Source organism: Jaculus jaculus, chromosome 2 (assembly GCF_020740685.1).
Source record: "Jaculus jaculus isolate mJacJac1 chromosome 2, mJacJac1.mat.Y.cur, whole genome shotgun sequence".
Lineage (NCBI taxonomy): Eukaryota > Metazoa > Chordata > Mammalia > Rodentia > Dipodidae > Jaculus > Jaculus jaculus.
In genome coordinates, this window is record NC_059103.1 from 203,914,270 (window position 1) to 203,930,921 (window position 16,652).

General features: G+C 45.9%; 1 protein-coding gene across 2 annotated transcripts in view; it reads left to right on the plus strand.

Annotated features, from left to right (window-relative positions):
• Zfat (zinc finger and AT-hook domain containing) overlaps window positions 1-16,652 on the plus strand; it is a 214,114-nt gene that overhangs the window by 132,602 nt on the left and 64,860 nt on the right. For both annotated transcript variants that reach the window (XM_004656180.2, XM_045144010.1), the window contains exon 11: window positions 8,695-8,783. In XM_004656180.2, coding sequence (XP_004656237.2) covers window positions 8,695-8,783 — 89 coding nt within the window. The remainder of the gene's footprint in view (window positions 1-8,694; window positions 8,784-16,652) is intronic.

Consider the following 16,652-nt stretch of genomic DNA (forward strand, 5'->3'; position numbering starts at 1 on the left):
ATGTTTCTTGTCTTGCAGCTTCTAGACTGTCTGTACCCTTTGCTGGGAGCCCCTCCTTGAGAGCCAGCATATCAGCACCCTTCAATCTCTTCTGTCCCCACTTCATCACATCTCTCTGACTCTGGCCCTTGCCCTCCCTCTTGTGATGCCACTGGGCCCATATGAATAATCCCAGCTCAAGATGCTTCACTCAACATCATCTGCAAAAGCTGCCCCTCCCCGTCTATGTGAAATATCCTGTAAGTTTTGGGGATTGAGACCTGGTTATCTTTGTGGTAGATGTGGGCCATTTTCTGCCTGCCCTGTGGGTTAGGGGTAGCATCTACTTCACTGGATGCCATGGTTCTTGCATTCCAGACACTCCTAACTGGATCTGGCAAGAGTGAATATTTACAACATTGAATGTGTATCATTAAAGAAAGGCCAAATTTTTCTTCCCTTGGTTATTCTGTTCCTAGGTCACACAATGTAATGGAGACTATTCAGTGTCTTATAATGGAAAAAGGGTAAATGCCAGTTTTCTGAAAAAAAGATGTAAAGTCACTTTTTCAAAACCTGCTAAGAATTTACTTATGCAAAATATCACCTTTTTCAATAAGACTTAATAAATAGTCATAAGGAGACACTTTCTCTTTATGCCTCTAGATAGTTTTTGCTCCTAACAGTTTAGGTTTATAAAAATTCCTTTCCTAGTTTATTTGTACCCCTTCAAGTATGAGGTACATGTAAAGTTGGATTCAGAAGTGATGCTTATTAACAGACATTTCCACCAGGTTGCCTTAAATCCAAAGGAATTTTCCATCACCATCTATCTGTGTTCTGGTGGCATACACTTGCTGGAATCTTCTGCCATCTGTCAATTTGATATTGAATTCTATTGAGAGTAGCTGAGCAGCTGGCACCTGTGGGAAGTGTATCTGGTGAAGATTTTTTCCTTCTAATTATTTTAAAATTTCAGGTCACATATTGAGGTCTTTAATCCATTTGTAATTGATTTTTGTTCAGGGTGAGAGAAGTGGGTCTAAATTTGTTCTTCTACATGGAGTTATCCAATTTCTTCAGCACCATATGTTAAAAATGCGATCTTTTATCCATTGTGCGCTGATGGCTTCTTTATCAAAGATCAGGTAGCTGTAGTGGCTTGTACTTCCATCTGGCTTTCTGTTCTGTTCCTTTGGTCTATATGTCTGTTTCTGTACCTATACCATGCTGTTTTTATTACTGTGGCTTTGTAGTACATCTTGAAATCAGGTATGGTGGGACCTCTGGAAGTACTGCGTTTGCTGAGGATATTTTTGACTGAGGCCTTTTGTTCTTTCATATGAATTTTGAGAATGTTTTTTCTATCTCTATGAGGAACATTATTGGAATTTTCATTGGAGTTGCATTGAACATGTATAATGTTCTTAGTAGCATGGCCATTTTCGCATTATTATAACCCTGATCTCCTTCTCCAGATGTTTGTCTCTGTCATATAGGAAGGATATGGATTTTTTGCATATTGATTTTGTATCCTACCACTTTGATGAAAGAACTTATGCCTTTAGCAGTTTTTTGGGGGGGGAGGTTGAGTCTTTCTGGTCTCTTGTGTTTAGAATCATGAGATCTGCAAATAGGGCTAGTTTAACTTTTCCTTTCCAATTTTTATTCATTTGAAATGAGGGTGGGGGGAAGAGAGAGAAATAAGAATGGGCATGTCAGGGCCTCCAGTCAATGCAAATGAACTCAGATGCATGCACCACCTTGTGCATCTGGCTTTCGTGGGTCCTAGAGACTCAAACCAGGGTCCTTTGGCTTTGCAGGGAACTGCCTTAACTGCTGAGCCTTCACTCCAGCCCTAATTCTTTCTCTTGTCTTACTGCTTGAGCTAGGAATTTAGTATTATGTTGAAAAGCAGTGGTGAGAGTGGGCACCCATGTCTCTTCCAGATTTTAATTGGAACACTTAGGTGCTTTTTATATAGCCCTTACTATGCTAAGATATGATCTGTCCATCCATAGTCTGTCCAGTGTTTATATCACAAAGGGATATTGTGTCCCATAGGTTTGGTACTATAGACTTTCCCCTTAGAATTGCCTTCATTATATCCCATAGGTTTTGGTATGTTGTATTTTTATTGTCATTCAGTTCTAGAAATTTATTGACTTCTTTTCTGATTTCTTCAATGACCCTTTAATTGTTTAATATTGAGTTGTTTATTGTCCAGGAGTTGGAATAATTTCTCTTACTGTTATTATTGGTTTCTAGGTTTATTTTATGGTGGTCTGATAGCATGTAAGGAGTTATATCAGTTTTTGTGAATTTATGGAGACATGTTTGAAGTCCTAGTATATGATCTATTTTAGGTAAGGTTTCATGGGCTGCTCGAGAGTAATGTATATTGTGTATAATTAGAGTAGATTGTTCTGTAGATGTTTTTGTTGGTTTTCTTCCCTTCACTTCTTCCATCCTTTAAGTCCTATTTGTTGGTTTTCTTGCATTTCATTGAACTATCCTCTGACTTGCATTTTAAGTTCTTTTTTTTGTCTATTGTCTTCTATCTTATCCATTCTTGTTTGAATATTTCTTCCATTTTATCTAGATGTTTATTCATAGCCTCATTAGGATTGTTTAGTGTACTTATTGTAATTTCATTTGGGGATTCTGTGTCTTGGCTTTCTTGTAGGTTTTTATTTGGCTTTGATTAGGTGGGTGTGGGATGATGGTCTGCTGGGTTGGGCTGGGTACACTTGAATCTGGGCAGGATCCACCTCCGTGTGCTGCTCCCAGGGTGGTCTGGGTGAGATCTTAGGTGACTTGGATTGCTCAGTGTCTTATCTGTGTCTCGTTGTCCCAATAATATTCTCTACCTGGGACTTTGGAATGAGATTAGCTCAGAGACCCTTTTGGGGGCCAGAACCAGGATGAATTTGCTGTCAGGTTCAACTCTCTTCCAGATTTTAATCATCTTTTTGGTCTTGCAGGGTATTACATTCAGGTTCACATTGCTGGCAGAAATCACCCAACCAAGACCAGCTTTTGGTAAAAAGAAAATTAAAAAAAAACGGTTTATTTTGGCTCATAGACTCAAGGGGAAGAAGCTCTTTGATGGCAGGGAAAAATGATGACATGAGCAGAGAGCCATCATCATCTCCTGGCCAACATCAGATGGACAATAGCAACAGGAGAATGTGACAAACACTTGGCAAGGGGAAACTGACTATAAGACCCATAAGCCCACCCCCAACAATACACCGCCTCCAGGAGGTATTATTTCCCAAATCTCTACCAGCTGGGAACCTAACATCCAGAACACCTAAGTTTATGGGGACACCTGAATCAACACTTACCCTCAGCTCAGTTACTAAAATAGACCACAATTCCAATGAGTTAACGTTTGTACTTAATTGGTAACTCTTGACGTCGCGCAAGTCTTGTACAGCTTCAGTGGCGCACTGTTGCTAAAGCTTGTACAGCAGTGCAGAGTGCTCATGTCCTGCGAGCTTCTGCCTGATTAAGTCCAAGTCTCTCCTCTCTGGGTCACGTCGTGTAGTCATGTCCTGTTTCAGGTGCTTGCTCATAGGTGTGCATTCATGCCTTCCCTGGCTGGCTCAAGCACTGCCCTGGCTGGCATTCTTGGCCCGGTGACAGAAGCTATTCTGAAGAGCTGAAACAGATAGGGGGTGCTTGCTGTGAAGGTGCTGGGCAGCTCACAGAGATTGGAGGCTTCAAGTGGGTGGTTACTTCTTCCTCCTGCTCCCTCTCCGTCCTTGTAGACCATTTCAACTTACCTCCTGACCTCACTCCATCCTACTTCCTCACCCCCACACCACACGCAGGGAGTGAGCATTCTTGATTGCTGTGCTTATTTGATGGTGGCCTTGAGGGGATGGGCCTGAATGTGGTCCTGCACACTTAACTGAGCGAATAAGCAGCCAGCCGGCTGAGCTTCTGCCCCACCCACCTGTCCCTCTCTGCTTCCTTCACTTCCTTCTCATGCCCTGTCCCTGTCTCACTTTGTCCCTGTGTCCGCAGGGCTCTCCTATAGACAGGTCGGTTCCTTGTCTCAGCCACAATGTGGGTCATGTCCATCAGTGGTTGCTGAATCCTTGCTTCATATCCAGAAAATTCTGATTTCTGGCCCAGCTTTGAGGACACCTGCAGCTTGATTGTGAGAAGGAAAAGCTCGTAGCTGAGCAGATACCCAGGGGGTGCGCCCAGAACCTTCTACAAGTTCTTTTCTCAGCACCTAGGACCTGGAATGGAAAGCACACAGTCTGGGAGGGAGCTGATAGGCCAGTTCAGTGCTTCGGGCATGGCCATTAGTTTATAACAAGCAGAAAACAAAGACCTCCACTGTCAGGAGGCTAAAATTCTGGTGACTGAGACAAATAATAGACATGATAAAAATCAATATGAAATATGCTGCAGTGCAAGAAAATGTTGAACCGTCTCAGATATTGATAAAATTGGAATATGAAAATATGAATATGAAAAATTGCAATTTTATTATAAAAAGATTCAGGATACTCAAACTGAGTCTGTAAAGGGGGTGGGGCTGTAATTTTGCATTGGAATGGCTGTGGAAGTTTTCAATGACAAGTGCTACTGAAAGGAAACCATGCAGGGAGCTTAGCCAGCAGGGTGGTTGCAGGGTGTCCTGGGGGGCTTCCCTTGCTCTGCCAAGTCAGAAGTAGATGGCGTCATACTGGGTTCAATGAGTGCAGGAGGAAAGTAGTGCCACACTGTAGAGGATCCAGCCATGACCCTGAGGACCGTACCTCCATGATCAGTCTTGGGGCCTTTGTTCTGGGGTAGAGAGGAGACAGAGCCTGCATGAGGCAGGAGAAGGGAAGGTGTTTTTGTTTTGTTTTTTTTTTCTGTTTTGTTTTTATTACCTCTTTGCTACTCTCATGGTTTATAATTTATCATAACTTTGTAAACTTTTCCTCCCTGCTCTGTTTTCATTCTCTTTGTTTCTGGATGGCTTAATTGGAGCTGAACCCTTGGATTGTCTTACTGTCAGGAGGCAAAAAGCAAGGGAATAAGTGGGGCTCTGCTGAGTGGTTCAGTGGACCCTTGTGGGTAGCAGCATCCTCTGCACATGCCCCCGCTTTGTACTCTTTCCTTTCCCCTCTCCTGGGATGCAGTGCCATCCACATCTAGATGTAGCCGGTTGAGGTTCATCTGCCAGCGCTTTGAGGTCTGTCTAACCAGAGCACACAGCAGGTTGTCTGGTCCTTTCCCTGGAATCCTCAGCGGGACCTGTTGGAAAACAGCCTTGCTCCTGGGCGATTAGTGACAAACCTGCACCCCATTCTGCACAAGATGAGTCTAAGTGCTCCCTGAGACAGCTGGTTTGGGGCTGGGTGTGGTGCTGAGAACATTGTGGGTATTTATCGCTGGTCTTCCTCTACAGGCTATCTCGTTTCCTTTTCTCAGGCAGGGTCCTGAGAGGGGCATGTCCACACAGCTGATTCTATTTCTTCTTGTGAGGGCTTTAAAAGTTCATGCATGGGCCGGCCGTGGTGGTGCACACCTTTAATCCCAGCACTCGGGAGGCAGAGGTAAGAGGATCACCATGAGTTCGAGGCTACCCTGAGACTCCATAGTGAATTCCAGGTCAGCCTGGGCTAGAGTGACACCCTATCTCGAAAAACAAAACAAAACAAAAAGTTCATGCGTGGGTGGAGGGGGCGTACCATGGCATGTGTGTGGAAGTTAGAGGGCATCCTTGGGCTGCTTGCCTCTACTTCATCTCGTTTCCCACTGAGGCCTGTCCAGATGGCCCACGATCTAGATTGTCCTTGCTGAGCCTCCCATCCTTGTGTGTGTGTGTGTGTGGTGGCATTATCTGCTTGCAGAGTTAGTACCTTTAACTGCTGAGCCACTTCTTAGCTCTCAGGGCTTCTTTTTATTACTTACTAATTCACTCTTTGACCCAGCAGGTTTGATGATGAATGACAAAATATTTGTCACCTCAGAGAATGGTTATATCAGCCTTCCTCCTGCCGTTATAATGGTAAAGCACCCAGACTCTGCTTTTCTCAGGATAAGTGGAGCAATTATGCTGTGTCATATGAGTCATCTGTCAGTAAAGTGTGCGAGGCTGACATCATACTGATTATATGAAGAAAAAAAATTGCCCCCACTTTGGAGTTTAAGAATTAGTAAAATCGGGGATATGATGGAGAATGGAATTTCAAAGGGGAAAGTGGGGGGGGGAGGGTAATACCATGGGATATTTTTTATAATCATGGAAAATGTTAATAAAAAATGAGAAAAAAGAATTAGTAAAATCTATGGTTCATGTATTTAGAATGGCAAGTATAACTATAGCAATGATATTATTACACCATTTTTTGTCAGCTCTTTCCAAGAGTGTTATCTTCCTGTTTGTTTCTCGTCCATTGCAGCTTAGGAAAATGCATGAATTATGTTAATATGGAAACCACTCAATGTGGGAGTTGCTGAGATAATTAACCCTTGATTCCAGTAGGTAGACAGCTGAAGGCAGCTTAGCTTGTGAGCAGGTAGTGACAGTGTTTACAGTTAGAAAACAGATTGAGGTGTAATGGCCATTGTGTGCTGCAGAGCCCGGATGTTGCAGGGAGGGGCAGAAGAGAGGGCCAGGGAGGGGGCCAGAGGGGGAGTTCATTGTGATTCTGGATGGCCTTCTGTGCTGTGTTCTGCAATGTGAAGTCTCTTCTGTGATTGGTCTCATTGGTGAGTTCTAAAGGAAGGATATATGTTTGCATCCATGGATGAGTGGAGGATGGATGGATGGATGGATGGATGGATGGATGGATGGATAAGCCTTGTGAAGGCAAGTCAAACAGTTTGTAGACTTTTGTAATTCTCTAGGAAATAAGAAGGACCTGAACCAGCGTGGAGTTATGAGAAATAGCAGTATGTATGAGAAATAGGATATAAGATTAGGTAGTATAAACAAGAATGAAAGGTTGGGCTGGAGAGTTGGCTTAATGGTTAAGGTGCTTGCCTGTGAAACCTAAGGGCCCAGGTTAGAGTCCCCAGTACCTATGTAAGCCAGGTGCACAAAGTGGCTCATCCATCTGGAGTTTGTTTTCAGTGGCTAGAGGCCCTAATACACCCATTCTCTCTCTCTCTCTCTCTGTCTTTCTAATAAATATATAAAAATAAAATATTTTTTAGAAAGAATGAAAGGTAGTGTAGTAGTTACTTTTTTCCTTACTGTAATGACCTTTATGGCCAAAGTAAAATAAGGGAGGAAAGGAGTGTTTATTTAGCTCAGAGTTAAAGAGGACATGTTCTGTCCCATGGGGAAGACATAGATATATGGAATCAGGGAAGGGTGTTCGTGTCTGGGCCAATCAGGAAGCAAAGACTGGACAGCGAGTGAGCCTGGCTATAAGCCCCAAGGCTCACTGTCAGCAGTCTGCTTTCTCCAACTAAGCCCCACCTCCCTAAGGGTCCACAGCCTTCCCAAACTGCTCTGTCAACTGGAGAACAAATGTTCAAACACGTGAGTCTGTTGTGGAGAGTAAAGGATGTGTGAGACAGGCACTGTCTCCAGCAGGCTCAGAGACTAGTCAAAGAAGTTCAGAAGGCTGGAGTGGTGCCCGAAGGAGAACATTTCTGAGATATGGATAGCCAGCAGAGTCTCTGTAGTAGATCATCTGGCAAAACCAGATGAGTTCATTGGGTACCTTGGTGAGAGCTGAGTTCATGGCAGTTGTGCCTTCAGTCAGCTTTTGTGTGTTGCAGGAGTGTACGGCAGTGGAGAAGAGGCTTACAGCTGTAGAGAAATCTCAGCAAGCAGGTCTGAGAGGGAGAGGGGTGGGGCACTGCAAAGCGCCAGCCTCTCTGGGAGCCATGCTTCAGGGCCGTGCTTGTGTCCTAGGACGCTCGCGTCTCTGGAATCATTACTGCTACAGGAAGTTTGTTGTCTTTCTGTTTGGCTGCCCATTCTGGTGTTATTGCAAATGGAGGTTTGTATACCTTGATCAGGAACCATGTAACAAGGCTTGTATATCCATTTGTTTGTTGTAACATGGGCACCTGTTTGTGTGATTATTAACTACTTAGATTTCACTGGAACATTCTTGAGAGAGCAGTGGTTCCCACGTAGTCTTTCCAGCGTCTCTCCAGAAGTGCTGCTGGCTCTCCTACCAGCATTTAGGAGTCAGCACCAGACACTTGCTCTTTGTAGCGTATGTCTTTCTGCAGGTTCTTCTGACTCGCAGGATTCTAGCGAAGCTCCCCAGTGTGATGGCCCAGGCCCTTGATGTTCTGGTCCCCAGCGTCCCCAAGTCAGCTCTTGACTTCCTGCAGACTTCACCCTCCGGGCTTGGGAAGGAAGAGTCAGCTGCTCTGTGGTTCTGACCACGTTGTGCTCTGGGCTCTCTCTCACCATGTGCACCTGCTTCTCAACATCCTTCTCTCTAGGCAGCTGAGCCGCCCTTCCTCGTTCCTTAGACCCCCGCCCCACTGACGCTGTTCTCAGGGCCTCTCTGGTGGAGCTGACTGCTGCTTTCCCTGGCGAGCACCACCCCGCAGCCATCTGTGGAAGACGTGCACACTGCCTTACGTCTGTGCCCCTCCTCTTGCTCCCTCAGATTCTGGTCTCCACCAGGCAAGGGACCCCTGGGTCAACCTCGCTCTGCACCCGGCCCACGTGTACCCACAGGCGCTGCCAGCCTGGCAATGCTCACCTTGTCCTTCGCTTCTTTCCAGGGAAGCAGTTCAAGTGCACGGTGTGCGACTACACAGCAGCCCAGAAGCCCCCGCTGCTGCGGCACATGGAGCAGCACGCCTCCTTCAAGGTAAGGGCGGGGCGGCCGCCAAGGGCTCTGACTGGAAGCGCACCACCTTTGGTTCTGCCTTCCCTGTTTTGGCCCTCTAGCTATTACGTGTGGGCTCCACGGAATCTCAGTGAGCTCTGCTCATCTTTCCAGAAGTGTACATCTGTCTGTGCTTTGGAAACCAAGTCAAGGAACAATTTTCAAGAGCTTGCAGATCTTACTACAAATCCTGGAGGGATTTAAAGGAAAGCATGCAGGTTTAGGGACATGTACCTGTGCTTTCAGCTCTTGGGTAATGAATCACCTCTTAAAACAGGTGTGATGGAGCCTACCAGGAGGTGGTGCTCAGGACCCCAGCAGGGGCAGGGCACCTCTTTGCCCATCCCTGTAAGTGATGGTCCTTTACTGTAGGTGGCGCTATCTCCTCAGCCACTCTTGCGCAAGGATGGAGCCAAAGAATCTAGCCCGGTCGTTTGTTCAACCGAAAACTCTGCTCTGCTTGTTACTTGGGGCAACTTGACCCTTGGCATTGTTGCTGTTGCTTTGTACACAGGAAAATTCCAAAGACATCGAAAGTGGAAGGGACTGCAGGTCACCACACTCCTAACTTGGACACGCCATTGGGCATCTCGTGTGCTGGCACTGTACACACAATTTGTACACACAAGTTCACGTCCATCACCATCAGTCTTCTGCAGTACACGTCATTGCCTGTGCTCGTCAGAGGAAGAACCCCGCCTCTGAGTGTAACCGCTCTCTGTCAGACAGCTCAGGCTGGCTTTAACCCAGGGCCCTGCTCCTCTCGTCTTAGTGACACATTCACTCAGGTTTCCACTGCCGTTTTCTATTCACTGACCTGTGTCCGCCACTTGTGAGGTGACTGGACCCTCCTCCAGCAGCAAGCTCATCCCGTGTTGAGAACAACTTGTGAGAGATGAGTTCTTGGGATTTCTCCTTGTGTAGTTGAAGGGGCTCAGAGGAGTTAAGGGCTTATACACCTCCACATTCAGGAAACAGGACCAGAACTTGACCTTCATCCTCTCCCTGCTATTCTTGTGCTCTTCGCATAAGGTCTTCTCAGTGACTTGTGGGCAGAAGGGGGACTGGAAGTAGCCGAGGCCATTGCAACCTGATGCTTAGGTACCTGCTCCTGAGGTCTGCGCTGAACATGGGCTGCTTGGGCGGAACCCATGTGTCACCTGGTGGGAGTGCCAGCGTGAGCCGGGGGATCATTTGCAGTCTGCATGTTTTGCATGTGGTGAGGGAGAAGTGCTCGGTTTTCCCTCGCAGGGCACACAGATGTGTTGTTTAGGAGAGTCTACCCTGTTTGCAGCTAGTGCAGTTACCATGCTCGAGAGCGAGAGCCGAGTGCTGGGCACCTTTACAGGTCACTTTGCATGTGAGAATTAGACCCATTGGGTGGACTTCTTTTCTTTGCCCTCCAGCTGTGCTAGGCTTTTCATTCATGCTTGAGTTTCAGTGTGGGACATCAGTGGGGGACGTCAGTGTGGCACATCAGTGTGGGACATCAGTGTGGGACATCAGTGTGCGGACATCATCAGTGTGGGACAAGCAGGCACAGCTGAAGCAGTCTTCTGCCTTGAAATATAACCATTTTTTCTTTCTGCTGTGGGCTCTTGTTTGGGTCTAGGGCAGGTGAGTGGGGCATCCGTTTTGCTGCGTGTCACTCATATATGTGGTTACTTCCTTTGCCCTGCCAACCCACCTGGCATGTGGCACTGGGCCTGCAGCAGTTGCTCTGATCTGGTCCCTGAGTCATGCCTGGCTTCTCTGGGCTTCACGTAGACTCGAGCTTCCTAGTACCAGGTGGGACAGCAGCTGGGGATGAGACTGAGGGCCCAGTGAGGAGCACTAGCCTGCCTTGGCCTCTGTCCTTCTGTAATTGTAATTCTCCTATGCTCATGCATCTAGGTGGTGGTTTTGAACGTCGTGTCCCGGTAGCTGGACGTGTCTGTGATTGAGTTTCTACTTAGTCCCCGTTGAACAGAGCATGTGGGAGGTGGAGCCCTGCTGGAGTGAGGGTGTTACCAGGGGCAGACCCTGGAGTGGAGTCCAGCTCTCTGTGTTTAGAGCCAGCTTGAGCTCTGTCTGCTCTGTTTCTCTCTCTGGTATGAGTGTGCAATGAATGAGCCAGCTTCCTCCACCATGATGAAGCTTCCTCCAGAAAGACTGAAATAAATTCTTTCTTTTCCCAAGCTTTCCTGGTCAGGTGTTTTTCTGAGCAATGAGATGGTGACTACAACAATGGTATTTCTCAGGCAGTCGAGACTGACAAAGCATCATGAACATGCTCTAGATGAGCCACCTCATCCGAACAGTGCCAGTGACTCTGCCTGTGTATCACTTACTTTCTTGCTGCTGGGACAGAACTCCTGACGGGAAGCAGCTCATGGTTAGAAAAGGTTTACTTCCAGCCTGTAGTTTGGAAAGGAAGCTTCATCATGGCAGGGAAAGCATGGCAGGAGCAGACAGCCGAGCAGCCTATCTTCATGTCGGTACCGAGGAAGCAGCCATGCTGAGCTGAGTGCAGCAGGTGGGCCTGTGCTGAAACGCTCCCCGGCTGCTCCAGGGCCACGCTCCTCTAGCCGGGCTTCACCTTTAAGTGCTTCATAGTATTCCAGACAGCACCAGCTGGGGTTAAGTATTTAAACACATGAAGATATGGGGGGCATTGTTATCTTTAAACCATCACATGCTGTCCTCGTTCACCCCTTTACTAGTTACCTCTTGCTACTGTAATGGATTACCTTCAAGTTAGAGAATGGAAACAACACACTGGGCCAGGGAGATGGCTCCGTGGGTAAGAGTGCTTGTTGCACAGGCGTGAGGGCCTGAGTTTGTCACCCATGTAAATATCTACATAAAGGACTGAGCATGGCTATGCATACTTGCAGCCCTACTCCTGTGAGGACCTGACAGTAGAGAGTTACCAGGGCTTGCTGGTCAGCCAGTCCAACTGTAAACAGCGGCTTCAGGTTCAGTGAGAGACTCCGTCTCAAGGACACGCAGATGATCAGTGGAGTAGGAATCCATATGATCTCTTCTGGCCTCTGTGGTCCCACACATGGGGTGCATACATCTGCATATGTGTGCACGTGCACACACACATCCTTCCCAACACAGTCTTCCAGTTCTGTTATTCATAAAGCCAGTATGGCTCTTGCTATGATCAGATGAGGGTGCTGGCAGGACTGGTTTCTAGACTGTGCTCTTGACCTTTTCTTCCCCTATAGTTGTTGGCTTGTGGTTGACCTCTCCTCCTTTCCAAGCCAGCAACACAGCATGTGCCATCACATTTTCTTCTCTGATTTCCTCTTCTAGTTTTTAAAGACCCATATGGGACTGAGGACGTAGCTCAGGTGGTTGCCTAACATGCGTGAAGCCCTGACTTCACTCCCTAGCACTATGTAAGCTGGATGTGGTGGCACACTTCTGTAGCCTCAGTGCTTGGCAGTGGGAGCAGGAGGATCCGAGTTCAGGATCGTGTTCAGTTACATCATGAGTTCCAGGCTACCTTATGATACATGAGCCACTGTTTCAGCAACAAGTTAAAAAGAAAAAGACACCTGTGATGACAGGTAGATAGCCCAGGTAATATCCCCATGGTAAGATCAGATACTTAGTTAAGTCTTTTTCTTGCAGTGTTTCTGTGGTTGTTGCAGTGCTGTGAATAAACCCAGAGCCTTGCACATGGGAGGCAAGGGCTCCACCCCAAGCTGCATTCTCGGCTGAATTCCTCCCTCTTACTTGCTTTTTGTTCTGGGAGGTCGTATGGATGAGGACATGGGCGTCTTAGAGGGACATTGCACTGTTTACCATATTCTCCAACTTTCATTTCACATCTTTGTATAGGTTAGAAAATTCATAACACACAAATATATGTCAAAATAGCAAAAATTACTAAAAATCAAATTTCTCTGTTTTACTAATCTTACTTTTAGTCCCAGAAACCTTGAGCAGATTCTACTTGTTGAAGTTACTTTCTCGTTGCTGGGACAAACATTTGACCAGAAGTAGCTTATTGGGAGGAAAGGGTTTATTTCAAACTTACAAAGTCCAGGGGAAATACCATCAGTGGTGGAAGAACCTGGCTTACTTCCATAGATGAGTAGCAAGGAGGCGTCTCCAAGAAGCCCTCAATACCTCCTTACACACTGGGGAGCTGGCCTTAAGACCCACCCCCAGTGACACCTCCTCCAGCAGGCTACTGGAGACTCAAGTAGGAAGCTTAATGTTAATTAAAAACCCTGAGTGTTGGGCTGGAGAGATGGCTTAGCAGTTAAGCGCTTGCCTGTGAAGCCTAAGGACCGCGGTTCGAGGCTTGGTTCCCCAGGTCCCACGTTAGCCAGATGCACAAGGGGGCGCACGCGTCTGGAGTTTGTTTGCAGTGGCTGGAAGCCCTGGCGCACCCATTCTCTCTCTCTCCCTCTATCTGTCTTTCTCTCTGTGTCTGTCGCTCTCAAATAAATAAATAAAAAATGAACAAAAAAATTTTTTTTTAAAAAAAATTAAAAAAAAAAAAAACCCTGAGTGTTGCAGTCCAGTTCCCATGGCTGGTAGCAGTCACCCAACCAAGAGCAGCTTGTGGGAAAAAGGTTTATTTTGGTGTACAGGCTCGAGGGGAAGCTCCATGATGTCAGGGAAAACAATGGCATCTGCTGAGGGTGGACATCACCCCCTGACCCACATAAGGATGGAGAACAGGAACAGGAGAGTGTGCCAAACACTGGCAAGGGGAAACTGGCTATAACACCCATAAGCCTCCAGCAGCCGTTAATTCCCAAATCTCTTTCAGCTGGGAACCTAGCATTCAGAGCACCTGAGTTTATGGGGGACACCTGAATCAAACCACCACACTGAGGCTGGGCTAGAGAGATAGCTTATCAGTTACGGCATTGGCCTGTGAAGCCAAAGACCTAGGTTCGATTTCCCAGGACCTATGTAAGCCCAGATGCATAAGGTGGCACACACATCTGGAATTTGTTTATAGTGTCTGAAGGCTCTGGTGCTCCCATTCTCTCTCTGCTTCTCTATCTCTCTGTAAAATAAATACAATAAAATAAAAATGAAAATTAAAAATTACCCTGAGGCTTTGGGGGACATGCATTCACATTCAAAACAGCACAGTTCTAATATGTTGAGGTTGGTTGGTACTGGGAGCCCAGTGTGCATTTCTTGGGTTTGGTGCACAATTCATGATGTGACTAGAAACATGCCATCAGGCAAGACTGCCTTTGCAATGGCACATCTTCTGTTAATATATTTATTTAGAACTCATTAGGGAAGATTTTGACAGTGCTTGTGAATTTCTTAGAGGAATGGTTTTGATGGGTGTTCTTAGAGATCTCGTGGTCCTGCAGTGCAGTCCTGACATCAGCTTTGCCACTGAGAAGTTCTTCCTGGAGGGTGTGGTGCTGCTTAGCGGCTTGGTGCTTTTCTAAGAATGCTTCCCTACCAAAATAGGGTGACCTCCCGGTCAAAGACAGGGCTTGAGACCTTATGCAGTTATAACTGTTGCTTCTCCCCCCCCTTATCATTTTATAGGCATTTTCCCATTTCACTAGAATACGTTTATAAATACTTGTCATTGCCACTTAAAGATGATGTCATGGTTTAGTTGGCCACATCCCTCTCAGTTGAGTAGTTTGCTTGCTCTCAGTTAAAAATAAAAAAAAAAGCCACTACATGAGGGCTGACAAGCAGCAGAGGCACGGTATGCTCTTCCTGCAGATGCCGTTCCGATGCAGTCCCTAGGTAGCGTCAACACTCTGACCTTGGAGAAGGGCTAGACCTGGACTTGCTGCTGTGCTGCTGAGCCTCCAGTGTTTAATCAGCAGTGTTGGCTTTTTGTCTCCCGATTAGTTTATCCAGTGCTTGGATTTCTTGCAGATAAATAATTTCGCTCATCATTAGGTAACACTGTGTGACTACTAGGGAGGATTCGCCTCGCGGAGTTCTTTTTCTTTTAGAACCCTCCAGCTGCCCCGTGGCTCTGTTGCACGTGACATGACTTGTTAGTCGGTGGAAGGACCCTTGTACATGAATCAAAAGTAACTATTTTCAGATTCCTAGCTTTTTATTTAAAGAGGATTTTTTTTTTTCTTGCTAGTGCCATATATATCATTTGGAGAATTACATGTTTGAGTGACTTGAGTTATTCAGCCTGTGAAGCGGGTTTGTGATTATTGATTCTGGAAATGGAGTTCTGCTGTCCTCGTTCCCGTCATGAGAGGCACTGGCTTGAGGAGGGTGGGCAGTGGAGGAACAGGGGAGAAGAGGAGAGAAAGAAAATGAAAGTGGAGGAGACAAAGGAGAGGATTAGGTAAATATCAGATGGCAGTCAAGTTGGGCATAATCACAGCCCCATCTAAAAACGGTTTCTCAGATTTACCATTTTAGCTGTTTATGGGTCATTCTCCATCCCTTCCTGGGCTGCTTGCTAGATTGATGTGTTAGCTCATGCATTCTGGAGAACTATGGGGAATTTCTTAGCGTCCTTGTTAGATATCAAAGCCTGAGTAGAGACTCGCTTCAGCACACACACAGTGCCCCGCGTTGCATTCTTGGATAACGTGAGCTCTCCACTCCACAACATTGAGCAGCTGGGTCTACTATATGTTTATATGATGTTGTCTTTTTAATACTTGTCTAATTTTTGTGAATAGTTATGTAGATGAAGGGTATCAACAGAAAAGATCATAAGGAAGGGAATAACTTTTGGGTCCATGTCGTAACCCCCAACTTCACTGATAAAAAGAAATCAGGAAAAACATGCTAAGATGTCATTTTTCACTTCAGATTGGTAAACATTCAGAAGTTCATGTGCACACTCTGCTGGAGGCCATGAGGAAACAGTCATGCCCATACATTGCTGAGAGGAGTGAAAGTGGCCTTGACAACTCTGTGAAGATCAGGGTTGTCAAGCTCTGTCAAGATTGCAAATGTTTGTGATGGGGCGTTAACACTGATCCTTAGAATTACCTCCTGCAAAGATACTACAGATGTAAGAAGCCACACTGTATGGGGAATGACTACATTTCCATCCATATGGGGCGTCCAGACAGAGCTGCACACAGAGTCCTGAATCCCACTGCTTACTCCTATAGAAAGTTATTTAGGACATATAATGATATTTAAAAAGCAAGGTTAAAAGGTCTGGAGAGATGGCGCAGAGATTAAGGCATTTGCCTCCAAATCCTAAGAACCCAAATTTGATTCCCCAGTACCCATTTAAAGCCAGATGCACAAAGTGGCTCATGTGTTTGAAGTTCGTTTGCAGTGGCTGGAGGCCTGGAGCACCCATTCTCTCTCTTTCTGTCTGTGTTTGCAAATAAAAAAATATTTTGAAAAAGGAAGATTAAAAAGTGCCATATTATATTTATATTACTTTTATTCATTTTCTTATCAGCCTCTGTAAGACTATATGCGAGAGTAACAAAGACACATTACCTGTGGAAGGTGAGGCCAGGAGCTGGCTAGATGGGAGGGCAGGATTGAGTGACATTTTTCCCTGTGTCAAGTTTGGAACCATATGAATTGAATGCTTTGCTAACTTCACAAACCTGAGTGAAAAAAAGAAACATCAAAAATTTTGAGTAGGGCCTACAGACAGAGATGGCCCAGCAGTTAAGGTGCTTGCCTGCAAGGCCAAAGGACCCAGGTTCATTTCCCCAGAACCCATGTAGAGCCAGACGACAAGATGGCACATGCATCTGGATTTGTTTTACAGTGGCTAAAGGCCCTGGTGTGCCATGCTCTCTCCCTCTTTCTCTCTCTCTCTGTCTCCCCTCTTTTTGCTTCTTTCTCTCTCAAATAAATAAAACAAAACATTTTAAAAATTGAGTAAAAAATTATATCCTAGAAACTATC